A 12,390-nucleotide genomic window follows, 5' to 3' on the forward strand; every position below is an offset into this window, starting at 1 on the left:
AAATTAAAAGGTGATTTAGGACATGTCCTACCCCAACTATAAGTCTGTCCTCACATTTTAAATTTATCTCCCCCTCCAATGCAACATAGTTTTGCCCAGGTGCAGAGTTACTCCTTTTTTATGCTTTGCTCTCCTTAATGACTCAGGCACTACATCTCTTGTAGAATAGCCAGATGTAAAGATCATCCTGCAAACACAACAATCAACTGGTCAAATTAAATACAGAGGTTTGAATACCCTTTCTCTAAAACCAGGATATGTACACATTCCATACTCTATGGTAATGTTTGGCTGAAACAGGATTCAAGCCATAAGCAAGATCTCAAACACTCTGCCTGATAGACCTTTAGCGTTAAGAATCATTACCTTAAAAGTTCCACACACCATTAAAGCCAACTGAGCTACATCCTGCCTTAGCTGAAGATACCATGACAGGCCTACAGCCAGCTTTAGAATGTCTGTTTACCATGAACATGAACACCATGAACATCTGGGCCAGTCTGGCGACACTAGGATAACCAGAGCAACATCTCTCTTTATTGTTTTAAGGATCCAATGAAGCTTAGTGTAATAGAGGAAAGAAGTGACCAGTTTAATTTTTCAAGGCACTGACATGGCATCTAGAAGAAACACCTTCAGATCCCCAGTTCTCTAACAAAACTCCTGTACCTTGTGGTTCAATCAATTTGTAGTAAAACATCCAGGTGCAGAGTCCATTCACTGGGGTAAATAGCATGTCTGTTTAGAAAGTCTGCTTTGCAGTTTTCCACCCCTGGAATGAACACCGCTGAGATTGCAAAGCATTTCCTTCTCTTTCATTACTAAGGAGCTTTAGGTGCCTCCCTGACGGTTCATGTATGCCACTGCTGTGGGATTGTCCGCTTGAATTTTATGGCCATCCCCCATATAAGTATCTGTGCTTTTATCAAATTATTCAACATTGCTCTTAGTTCTAGCACAGTTCAAGCTCTTCTAAAATTTAAAGTCCTTTCAAGCAATGAAATAGCCTCACTACTCCCCAACCTTACAGTCTTTGATCCATTGTTACTATCATCGGTTTTAAAATGACAAAGTGATTAACCCTGTTGAGGTTGTCGACCCTCAGTCACCATAAGAGAGATAGATGAGCCCTTGGGGATAGTTTGATAAGTTGACTGGACAAGTGATGGACTGACTTGTTCCATTTAGCCAGAATTTCAATTTGGAATGTTCCTAAGTGAAAGCATAAAAAGTGCATTTCCTCAAAAGTGGAGAATATATTTCCCAGGCCCTTCATGCATAATATAATTGATGCACAGTTAAGTCAGGAGAGACCTTAGTAGTCTCAGTAGAACAAGGATTTTGTCCTCCAGACAAAACACTGTCTTTAGTCTGGCATTGAATAACAGCCCTAAATATACTTTCCATTGGGCCATTAATAGGGTCGAATTCTGTCATTTATTATCCACCCATGTGAATTTAGAGTGTGGGCCATCACCTGCAACTGGGTTTGGAGAAAGGATGCATATCCAGCTTAGATTAGTAGGTCATCCAGGTAGAGAACAATTGTCACTACCCTGGATCTTAGAAGAGAGGCTATAAACACCATGATCTTTGTGAATACCATTGGTGCTGTTGCCAGACTGAAGGGTAGAGCCCGAAACTGATAATTGTGCAATTTGACCGCAAATCTGAAGAGACACTAATGGCCTTCCCAGATTGGGACATACAGATTTATATCTCTTGTCCATGGAAGCTAAAATTTCATCCTGCTCCCTGCCCTTTATTATTGACCTTGAAGACTTCTCCACCTAGAGTTAGGTTAGGATTTCAGGTTCAAGATGGACCGAAAAGTCAAATATGGATATTTGATCAAAATCAATCAAAATCAATCCTAAGCCACGCCTAATTACACTATCCATTTTTCTCCAAGCATTCAAACATGCCAATAAAACTTATCCTTTTATTCAAGCTTACCAGCCCTCCTCATAACTCTACCTCTTCCTCAATAAACCACTCAACCACTGCTTTCCTTGTGAGTGGTGATCCCATTTCCAAAAGAGCAACAACTGAATGGCTTCCTATAGGGCTAATCTTTTTGTACTGTCTCATGGTGTAAAAATGATTGGGTGGGAACTTCAAGAGGTCTATGATGTAACCTTGCTCCATGATTCCTCTCAACCAGATGTTTGAATTGGAACTGAACCACTGATCCCAGAATAGGTGAAGGTAGAACGCCTGGATAATGAGAGCACATCATGATATTTGCCTATCTGATGGTTTGAAGACTAGTTGCTTTGCTGACCAAACCTGTTACCCTCTAGAATGTCATCCATATGAAGAGGAGGATTGTCCTCTAGAGCTGGTGCCCCTTGACTTATCTGAAAAGCAAAAGGATCAAACTCTATAGGCTATCTTCTAGGACTGGGAATGTTAACAGGAAGAAAAGAGCTCTTCCCCTACGTCCTTATTGTTGATTATTGATGATTTTATCCAATACATGTCCAAACAAGATTTTGGTGCCAAATGAGCTCTAAGCTAGAGTGTACTACACTCTGCAATCACCAAGGCTGAAATCCTGGCTTCATTGAGACTTGCATCAAGGGAGGCATCACCTACATATTGAAATGCCTCCCGAGTGTGGGCCACCTAGGGTAATAGTTCAAACCTTGGCTTACCTGACAATAAACCCTGTTTTGACAATTTGTCCACTGCTTTATTGACCCAGGCAGAAGTTAGAATGTATCTAAGAGTGGCTCCAGCAACAACATAAATATAATTTAAAATTGTATTTTTCTATATGTGCCACTCTGCATTTTGAATGTGCCCACCTTAGGAGTGGACTCCCATCTCTCAGTATCCTCACTAGGTACATGATAGGTGCAGGATTGAGAGTCTGCAGTCTGTAAGAAATTTGGATTTTTCTCTCAGGTGTTGTCCAAGCTTTACAGAGTATCTTATCTAATTGTGAAGAGGAAGGAAAATAACTGGACTGTTTCTTTTTCCTTTTAAATTGTGAAATATCAGGGATCTGTGGCTCCTCATAATCCTGAATGCTGGGAGCCTGTCTTACAGCTTGCACTAAATCTTCTACTCCCTGCTTTTTGGATGGGTTCTTCTGATACCCTGTGGGATCCTCAAAGTCTGAATTCTCTAGCAAATCACCTTCCTACTGACAGGAAAATTTGGAATCAGATTGCTTACAGGATTGAACCAAGGTGTTACACTTGTGCTTGTGAAGCTTGGAAGTAGAAATAGACTTGTTGAGGAAGACTCTCGTGCCAAATTCAGCCAGACTCTGAGCACTCCTTTTGTGCTCCTTTTGTGCCACTGCAATGGCCATGATTAGGATACCCCTGAGAGAGATGATTGTTTCCTAAAGGCATTATCTGGAGGGACAGGAAATGGGATCATCTTATTTACATCCTTGGGGCGAGTAGCGATCTGCATATGCTCTGCAGTAGATTGGGCTAGTGTCTGGGCTGAAGCTGATTCTGCCATCTTCACTGCTTTCCCTCCAGGTGTGCTTACCTGCAATACAGTGGATGGAGAATCATGTCATCAAGCCCCACACCCCTCACTAAACAAAAAAAAAGTTGACTGTGAGAATGCACTTCACAACTATATTTTACACTATTTTAGGACTAACACAAATCTTTAAATTGACTGATAATAAGAAGCAATTAAAGAGGCACTTGTACTTTTTTTGCAATGCACATTCCCATCTTGAACCAGAATCCCACCAGTAGCAATACAGAGCATTAGCACAGTGGCACTTTCTAAAATGTGGTAATGATCCTGGTTATGTGCCTGGCAGAAATATACTTCATGCCTAACAATCAAAGTGAAAGCCCATATGTTGCTTTATACTTAGTTTTATAATTAGTGCCCCAGTACCTGCTATAAAATGGCATCATTTGTAATGTTTAACCACCACTTACACCCAATCTCTGTTATTTACCAGTGTTGATGTTGTTTTGTGTCCTATTAGACACCAAAGACAGACAGCGCGAAAGTGGGATACATTACACTGGATGCCGTGGGTGACTCTCTGCACTTCAAGTCTAGGAGAAGTGTCCTTATCAGACCTATACAAAACCTGGTGTTTTTCCAGACCGACAAACCCATCTACAAACCTGGACAGAAAGGTGACATCATTGTAAACTGCAGCTTTCTTTATGATCCCATTTTATTAGGAAATTCTGTCATTAATACAAAATAGCTTATTATTATCACAAAGTAATTTGAAAATATTTTATAAAAACTAGAATATAAGTACCAGAAAAAACAACAAATCTCATATGTCTTTAATACTCAGTGTTCTGTTTTATAGTTTTTCATGTCCTGTTCTGATAAACACAGTTATAAATAGCAGAAACAATGTTTGCAACCACTTTTTAACTTTAGAGCTTTGTTACTGTGTCTGGCTGTAGTAATACGTATTGCTGCTGGTTGCTACTTAGAAGTGGCACTGACCTTGTTTTTACTTCTTTACTCATGCGATTCATATGACCTAAGTTCTCTACATCCAATGATTGTGGTAACTGCAAAATCAGTTCTTATACCTCCAGTATGCTCCTTTTATAATGCAAACATTAGTACAAAGTGTGTGTTGCATAGGCAAACCGAGGGGTGGGGTTCCTAGTGCTTGGAAACCCCCCTCCAAGCCTTGGGCACTGTATAATTGAGGTGGCTGGACCCTGCCCCCGCTTCACACAGCTCTGCTCGAAAAGAGAGAGCCGCATTCACCTAACAGTAGTGCACGCAGCATTGCCCATGTATATTATGGGGATAGGAAGAGTTGGAGAGCAGCCAAGCATTCTCTAAAGTTATTGCCACACCCCCATGCATGCTGGTCCTGCCCACTAGTGGCGTGGTGTGGAAACCCCCCCTCTGCAAATTCTGCTTTTGCCCCTGTGTTGGTAATATAGGTTAGTCAGGGGTACACCTATAATGGGGCAACATGAAGCAGCGCTCTAGTTGAAAATCACAACTGTATTCAAATATGAATTGCATTTTCAGTTAAGTTTTTTTTATTCTTTCCGAGGCACAGTACAGCAGTATTGCAGACACTTTAGATCAGCATAAAGTCATCATTCTGTCACGACTGTTAGTGGGTGTATGACTGGTAGAAGGTACCTGCTGTTGTTGGCGCAACTCAGAGGAAGGCGCGGAGTCTAACGTGCCCCTGGTATTCACCAGGAACCCCCGCAAGGAAGTATGGACTCCGCTGCAGGGACACGCAGGTCGCGGTCCTTCCTAGAGTCCACAGCGAGATACAAGGGGGTGTCAGACAGGCCGGTTCAGCAACGTTCAGGTAGAGGAGGTACAAAAGGGAAATCCAGAAGAATGGTGAGGCAAGCCGAGTCGGTAATCTTCAGGGAGCGCAGTACAAAGGCAGAATCCAGATAGGGGTGGTCAAACGGTCCGGGTCAAAAGGGTCACAGGCAGCACGAGGAAGGTCAGGAACAATAGCAACTGGTACACAGAAACGCTGGAGGCAGGAAGACCTGATACTCTGGCACTGACTAGAGGACAGGAAGGGGTTTAAATAATGTGAGGATCCAATCAGCTTCAGCGCTGAGCGCTGTCATGCCTGCCGCCGGGAATACATAGCGTCCCGTTGCCTAGCAACGGGGCGCGTCATACTGCGGGGGAAGTGGATGGCAGGGGGAATCCGGAAATGACGCGTCTGGTTGCCTAGCAACCAGACGCGCGATCACACAGTCAGGCGGCCGTGCGGACGGCGCCTGACAGTATACCCTCCTCTTCCTCCTCCTGTTTGAAGGAACTCTTTAAGAATTCTAGGAGCGTGAAGGTCCTGCTTGTCCACCCATGATCTCTCCTCTGGGCCAAATCCTTTCCAATGGACCAGAAATTGCTGTTTGCCACGAAGAATGCGAGAGGCCAAGATCCGACTGACTTCGAATTCAGTTCCATAAGAGGTTTGTATTGGTGGGGGACGACCGGGAGGTCGATAGAATTTATTGAGTACCAGTGGTCGTAGTAATGAGACATGAAAAGTATTATGACATCTCAGAGAAGGAGGAAGTTTCAATTTGAAGCATACAGGATTAATGACTTGCATGATGGTGTACGGGCCAATAAATCGAGGAGCCATCTTCATAGAAGGAACCTTTAGTCTTAGGTCCCGGGTGGATAGCCATACCTGGTCTCCCACCTTTAAGAGAGGAGTGGCCCTCCGATGACGATCTGCAAAGATTTTGTGATGCTGAGTAGCCTTGAGTAAAGCCGTCTTAGTCTTAGCCCAAATGAGAGAAAATTCCCGATAAAGAGTATCTACGGCTGGAACCGGTGAAGAGGATACTGGAAAAGGATCCGGAAACACAGGGTGACTTCCGTATACAATAAAGAACGGAGAGAATCCGGTAGACTCATGAATGTGTTGATTATGGGAGAACTCCGCCCAAGGAAGGAATTGAGACCATTTATTCTGGTTGTCGGAGGTAAAACAGCGGAGGAATGTCTCGAGATCCTGATTGATTCGCTCCGTCTGTCCGTTGGTTTGCGGATGGTATCCCGAAGAGAATTTCAATTCTATGTTTACTCTTTTACAAAAGGTTCTCCAAAACTGGGATGTAAATTGGACTCCGCGGTCCGAAATGATCTCCTTCGGGCACCCATGTAGTCTGAATATCTCCTTGATAAAGATATCTGCCAGACGACTGGCCGTGGGCAGTCCAGTTAGAGGAATAAAATGTGCCATCTTCGAAAATCGATCAATAACCACCCAGATAGTGGTAAACCCTGCACTGAGGGGTAGGTCTGTGATAAAATCCATGGCCACACTTTCCCAAGGGGCATCGGGGATAGGAAGTGGACGAAGAAGGCCTGCCGGGACTCTTCTACAAGTTTTGTGTTGAGCACAAGTAGTGCAGGAAGCAATAAATCTCTCAATATCGGCACGTACATTAGGCCACCAGAAGCGTCGGCAAAGCAGCGATGTTGTCTTCTTTATTCCAGCATGGCCGGCAATGCGGGATGAATGAGCCCACTGCAGGGTCTTGAACCGGAGATGGGGTTCCACAAATGACCGGCCTGGAGGAGGAGAGGACGTTTTGGTCCTAGTAAGGGCTACGATATTAGAAGGATCAATAATATGCTGCGGAACCAATGGTCTTAAACGATCGGAATCGTCAAATGAGCGAGATAATGCATCGGCACGTCCATTCTTGGCTCCCGGGCAGAATGTGAGTTTCATGTCAAATCGAGCAAAGAAGGATGCCCAGCGGGCTTGCCGAGGATTAAGGCAACGAGCCTCTTGAATGAACACTAGATTCCGATGGTCGGTAAACACAGTAACAGGAAATATAGCCCCCTCCAACAGATGTCGCCACTCCTCCAGAGCCGCCTTGATGGCCAGTAATTCCTTGTCCCCTATTCCATAATTACATTCGCTTGGAAGAAATCGTCTGGAGAAAAACCCACACTGGTTGTGTGAGCCAGCCGGAGACTCTTGAAAAAGCACCGCCCCAATGCCTACTGAGGATGCATCTACCTCTAGGAAGAAAGGTCGTTCTTGATCTGGCTGGGACAGAACTGGGGCTGAAGAGAATGCTTTCTTTAATGTTATGAAGGCAGACATGGCCTCCGAAGACCAGACCCTAGGGTTGGCAGTCTTCCTGGTTAACGCTGTAATGGGGGCTATAATGGTGGAGAATCCCTGAATAAATTGGCGATAATAGTTTGCAAAGCCGATGAACCTTTGAATGGCTTTAAGGCCTTGTGGCTGAGGCCAGTCCAGAATAGCTGACACCTTGGTGGGATCCATACAAAGACCTTGACTCGACACGATGAAACCAAGAAAAGATACCTGACTAATCTCAAACACACATTTCTCCAGCTTGCAATAGAGGTGGTGTTTCCGAAGTCTACGTAAGACCTCCTTTACTTGTTCCCGATGAGTCTTCAGATCTTTAGAAAATATTAATATATCGTCTAGATATACTACCACAGAAGTGTATAACAGGTCATGAAAGATATCGTTAACGAAGGTTTGGAAGATGGCTGGGGCGTTGCAGAGGCCGAAGGGCATCACCAGGTACTCGAAATGTCCATCTCTGGTGTTAAAGGCCGTTTTCCATTCGTCTCCTTCCTTGATGCGAATTAAATTATAGGCCCCACGGAGATCTAATTTGGAAAAGATTTGAGATCCACTGAGTTTGTCAAAGAGGTCGGAGATGAGAGGTAGTGGATATCGATTTTTGACAGTGATGCGGTTGAGAGGACGATAATCAATACAAGGCCGAAGAGACCCATCCTTCTTCTTAACAAAAAAAAAACCTGCACCCGCTGGGGAAGTAGATTTGCGGATAAATCCCCGTTTCAGGTTTTCTGAAATATATTGAGACATGGCTGACGTCTCTGGACGAGATAAAGGGTAGGTCCGCCCTTTGGGGATGGGTTGGTCAGGAGATAAAACAATAGCGCAATCCCAGGGACGATGAGGAGGCAAGATCTCCGCTTCCACTTTACTGAATACATCCTGGAATTCCATATAGGCCTCAGGAAGGTGGGTTAGCTCGGACTGAGCCATTACTTGACATTTAGGAGGCAAGACTCTAGACAGACATTCAAAGCGACATCCTTCACCCCATGACATAACTTGAGCGTGGTCCCAATCCATCTGAGGAGAATGTCTTCTCAGCCATGGTAGCCCCAAGATGAGGGGATTAATGGACCTCGGCAACACCAAAAGTTGGATCATTTCGCTGTGAAGTACTCCTACCCTCAACCGAACACGAGAAGTCACGGAGGAGATGGAGCCGTGAGTGACACGACTTCCGTCGACTGCCGTCAGAGATAACGGTTGGGGCAATGGGTTCAGAGGTATTTGGAGCCTAGCCTAGCAACCAGACGCGCGATCACACAGTCAGGCGGCCGTGCGGACGGCGCCTGACACATTCAAATTAGTTAATGGAATGAATTTTAAATAGTGCACATGACAGTCTCAACTAACTTTTTAAAAGTCAAACTTTGCAAATCTCCAAAATCATTGTGGTGTGATATGGGGGTAAATGTATCAAGCTGAGAGTTTTCCGGCGGGTTTGAAAAGTGGAGATGTTGCCTATAGCAACCAATCAGATTCTAGCTATCATTTTGTAGAATGTACTACATAAATGATAGCTAGAATCTGATTGGTTTTTCAAACCCGCCGGAAAACTCTCAGCTTGATACATTTACCCCATGATTTGTTAAACTACTATCTCTAATAGCTTAATTGCATACGCCTTAAAGAAGCAAGTTCATGAATACATTATGCAAACTAATCAGTGGTATTTATCTTTAATATATAAGATTAAAGTACAGTTGTTGATAATTTGTGGATTCCAGTTGCAGTCTTTGGCAGCAGAATGGCTGTGCACAACCTTGTCTTTAGTGAATGGTTATAACTGAGTTCGTGTTTCTTATTTTTTATATAGTCCAATTCCGTATTGTATCCCTGGATGAAAATTTTCATGCAACACACGAGAAGGTATATAAAACATTTATACATAAAGTTGTGTGTCCACAGTGCTCTGTATGTGTCAGCCTCTTTCTGAATTCAGCACACATATTATGTGCAGTGAAAACACGTCATCCCCTAGACAAGTACAATCTTTGATGGTTTTGCCGTAATTGTCAAATGTTCACAGAAATCACCATAAGTGCTAGATCTGGCCCTGGTTTCAGTGCAAAATCTCTGTAACATTTCTCTGACCTCTTGTGACCTGGATACAGTATTTGACCTATGTAGAGATTTACATATGAGTCTGTTATTCAGACCTCACTGCGCAGACATAAAGAAGAATGTTCTTTTACTCCATTAAATATTTTTACTGTGGTGTTTCCTCTTTTCAGTTCTTTTTGTTAACAAGTTTCTTATTTTCTCTTTCAGTTTCCTGTGATTTATATTCAGGTAAGAATTAAGAATTATGTCTAATTATAGGAAAGTAACTTCAATTAATAATTTCTTACTTGGCAATATGTCAATATTTTATTTACAGGATTGCTTAGGGCTGTCAACTGATGTAGACTTTTTTACAGATCGTTTTCTAAAACAAATTCTGCTGACCAACATTATTACTGAACTATTATTATGTTATTCCAAATGTCACTGAGAGATAATCTAGTAGCAGTGTGGATAGTAGACATACATATTATGTGACTCTTTAGCTGTTGTGGATCTGCAAGTCCCAGCATGCCCCATCAGCCAAAGACTGTAGTCCACCAACACCAGGACAACAACAGATTGCCTACCTCTGAAGCAGGTAGGAACAATAATTACAAGTAAAGCACTCACAGCCTTGGCCCTCTAACCACTTATTTAGCATGTTGTTCGTGAGTACTCTATCACTGCCAGGAAGATGTCAAATTAATCTATACTGGCTGTGAGTAAATACATTGGTAGATGTCAACCATGGTTCTTTCCTGGTGAAATATTGAATTTGTGGGCTTGGCTGTGGGATAATTTGCTACTATCACATTAATTTTTGTTGCACCTCAAATGTATATGCATCAAAATAATCAGTATGACCGCCCATAAGAATTATGGGCCCACTGACAAATTATGATCCTGAGCACTACTCTCCCAGAGAGAGGAGTTTCTTTAATTGCAAAATGTCAAGTGAAGGTTCAATGGTATGTATTACTATTTGAGCCGCATGCAGAATTGGATCAAAAAGTTATGGTTGACAATATCAAAGATTCATAGGTTGGCATTGTCCACCAGAGTATCTGATTGTACATGAACTATGCCACTCTGGATATTTTCCTTTTTAGTCACTTTATAATTGCTGTGGCAGAGAGAGGACTTTTATAGTAATCCACTACACCTGTTTTACTGTGATAGTTTTGCAACAGGTGGGTGGTAACTTTGAACCAGGTTTTTACCAATTAGTGCAGGTCAGAAGATTAGCTGTAGACTGTAGATGGTTCTGTAACCTTTACTGTACTGTAAAAACCAAACATATAGGAACTATAATAAGTAGCAGAACTTTGTATTGGTGGTGGGGTGTACAGTGACCTTCCCACATGAGAAATTACTGCAACGCACGGTCCAAATGTCATTTGACCAGCACCATGACAATGTTGTTGTGATGCGTGAGGCTTTTGGACCTAGCGAGCAACGTGATTAAATGCCAGCACCCGACACCCCTCCCCTCTCAACATGACAGGACCCGTGACTTGTGTCCCCCCTATTAGCAACCCTGCACATCTATACTGCATATTCACCGATCTCAGAAATGTTCCAGAGAATGCCCACAATCCAGCCTGCTAGACAGGCCATCTCTATATGAACCAGCCTTTTCTTCCCAGTTTGATAGAAGACTTTATCCTCTCAATTTCCAAGGATTAGTGTAGGAGGAAGATAAAAAATAATATTTTATTAATAAGTCTTATGATAAAATAAGGGGATCCCTTGTTTCTCCAGAATCATGCCCAGATTGGTCCATTCAGTGGATGGCTATAGAAGATATAAGGGTTGAGGGGAATGTTGCACTCTTCATACAATAGTAATGACTCTGGTAATGCCATTGTAGCAAAACTTTTTTTGTTTTGTTTGTTTTCAAATTTATGTAACAAAGATTTGATGTCTGTAATATGCTACTAAATTAATTATTGTTCTGTAGGAAGATATTGTCAAAAGCAATAAGTAGGGAAAATTAATGATAGTAACGGGCAGGGCCAGATTAAGGGCCACATGGGCCTGAGGCTGAAAATTATATAGGGCCTATTGCAGTGCCGTAACTAGACATTTTAGTGCCCTGGGCGAGACAGGGCACCGGCGCCCCCCCATCTAAGTGGGAGTGACATTTGCCAAGTGGGTGTGGCCAACCTAATGTGGGGGTGTGGCTAGCACTTTACTGAATGAATTCTTTTGTATTGCTGTGTAGTTGGTAGCCTCAAAAATACAGGTGTAACCTATACAAATTTCTCTCACTATAGGGAAGAAATATAAGAGCCCTTGGCTACACCTGTATTTTTTGCAATAGACACTATGTGGAGGAAAATAGAAATCATAGATTATGAATATGAAAATGACAAATTCTCTATTTCCTGTACTTTACACGACATACACTATATAAATTTGGATTTTTAAATACATATAAACCCAGTGCTGGAAGTGGGCTGCAGGATGACAAGTAAGAGGAATAGGGGAGAAGATGGTGCAAGGGGGTAGATGAGAGGGACAGGGGAGAAGGTGGGCCTGGGGACAAGGTGGCACAGAGGGGGTAGTAGATGAGAGGGCCTGGGGACAAGGTGGTACAGAGGGGGTAGTAGATGAGGGGGCCTGGGGACAAGGTGGCACATGGGGGGGGTAGTAGATGAGAGGAACTGGGGAGAAGGTGGCACATGGGGGGGGGTAGTAGATGAGAGGAACTGGGGAGAAGGTGGCACAGGGGGGTA

The 12,390-nt window shown here is 43.1% G+C and overlaps 1 protein-coding gene across 1 annotated transcript in view; it reads left to right on the forward strand.

Moving 5' to 3' along the window:
* Positions 1-12,390, forward strand: part of LOC142160968 (alpha-2-macroglobulin-like) — a 99,960-nt gene that overhangs the window by 17,448 nt on the left and 70,122 nt on the right. The window contains exons 3-5 of the mRNA XM_075216125.1: positions 3,971-4,127; positions 9,423-9,475; positions 9,878-9,898. Coding sequence (XP_075072226.1) covers positions 3,971-4,127; positions 9,423-9,475; positions 9,878-9,898 — 231 coding nt within the window. The remainder of the gene's footprint in view (positions 1-3,970; positions 4,128-9,422; positions 9,476-9,877; positions 9,899-12,390) is intronic.

Source organism: Mixophyes fleayi, chromosome 6 (assembly GCF_038048845.1).
Source record: "Mixophyes fleayi isolate aMixFle1 chromosome 6, aMixFle1.hap1, whole genome shotgun sequence".
Classification (NCBI taxonomy): domain Eukaryota; kingdom Metazoa; phylum Chordata; class Amphibia; order Anura; family Limnodynastidae; genus Mixophyes; species Mixophyes fleayi.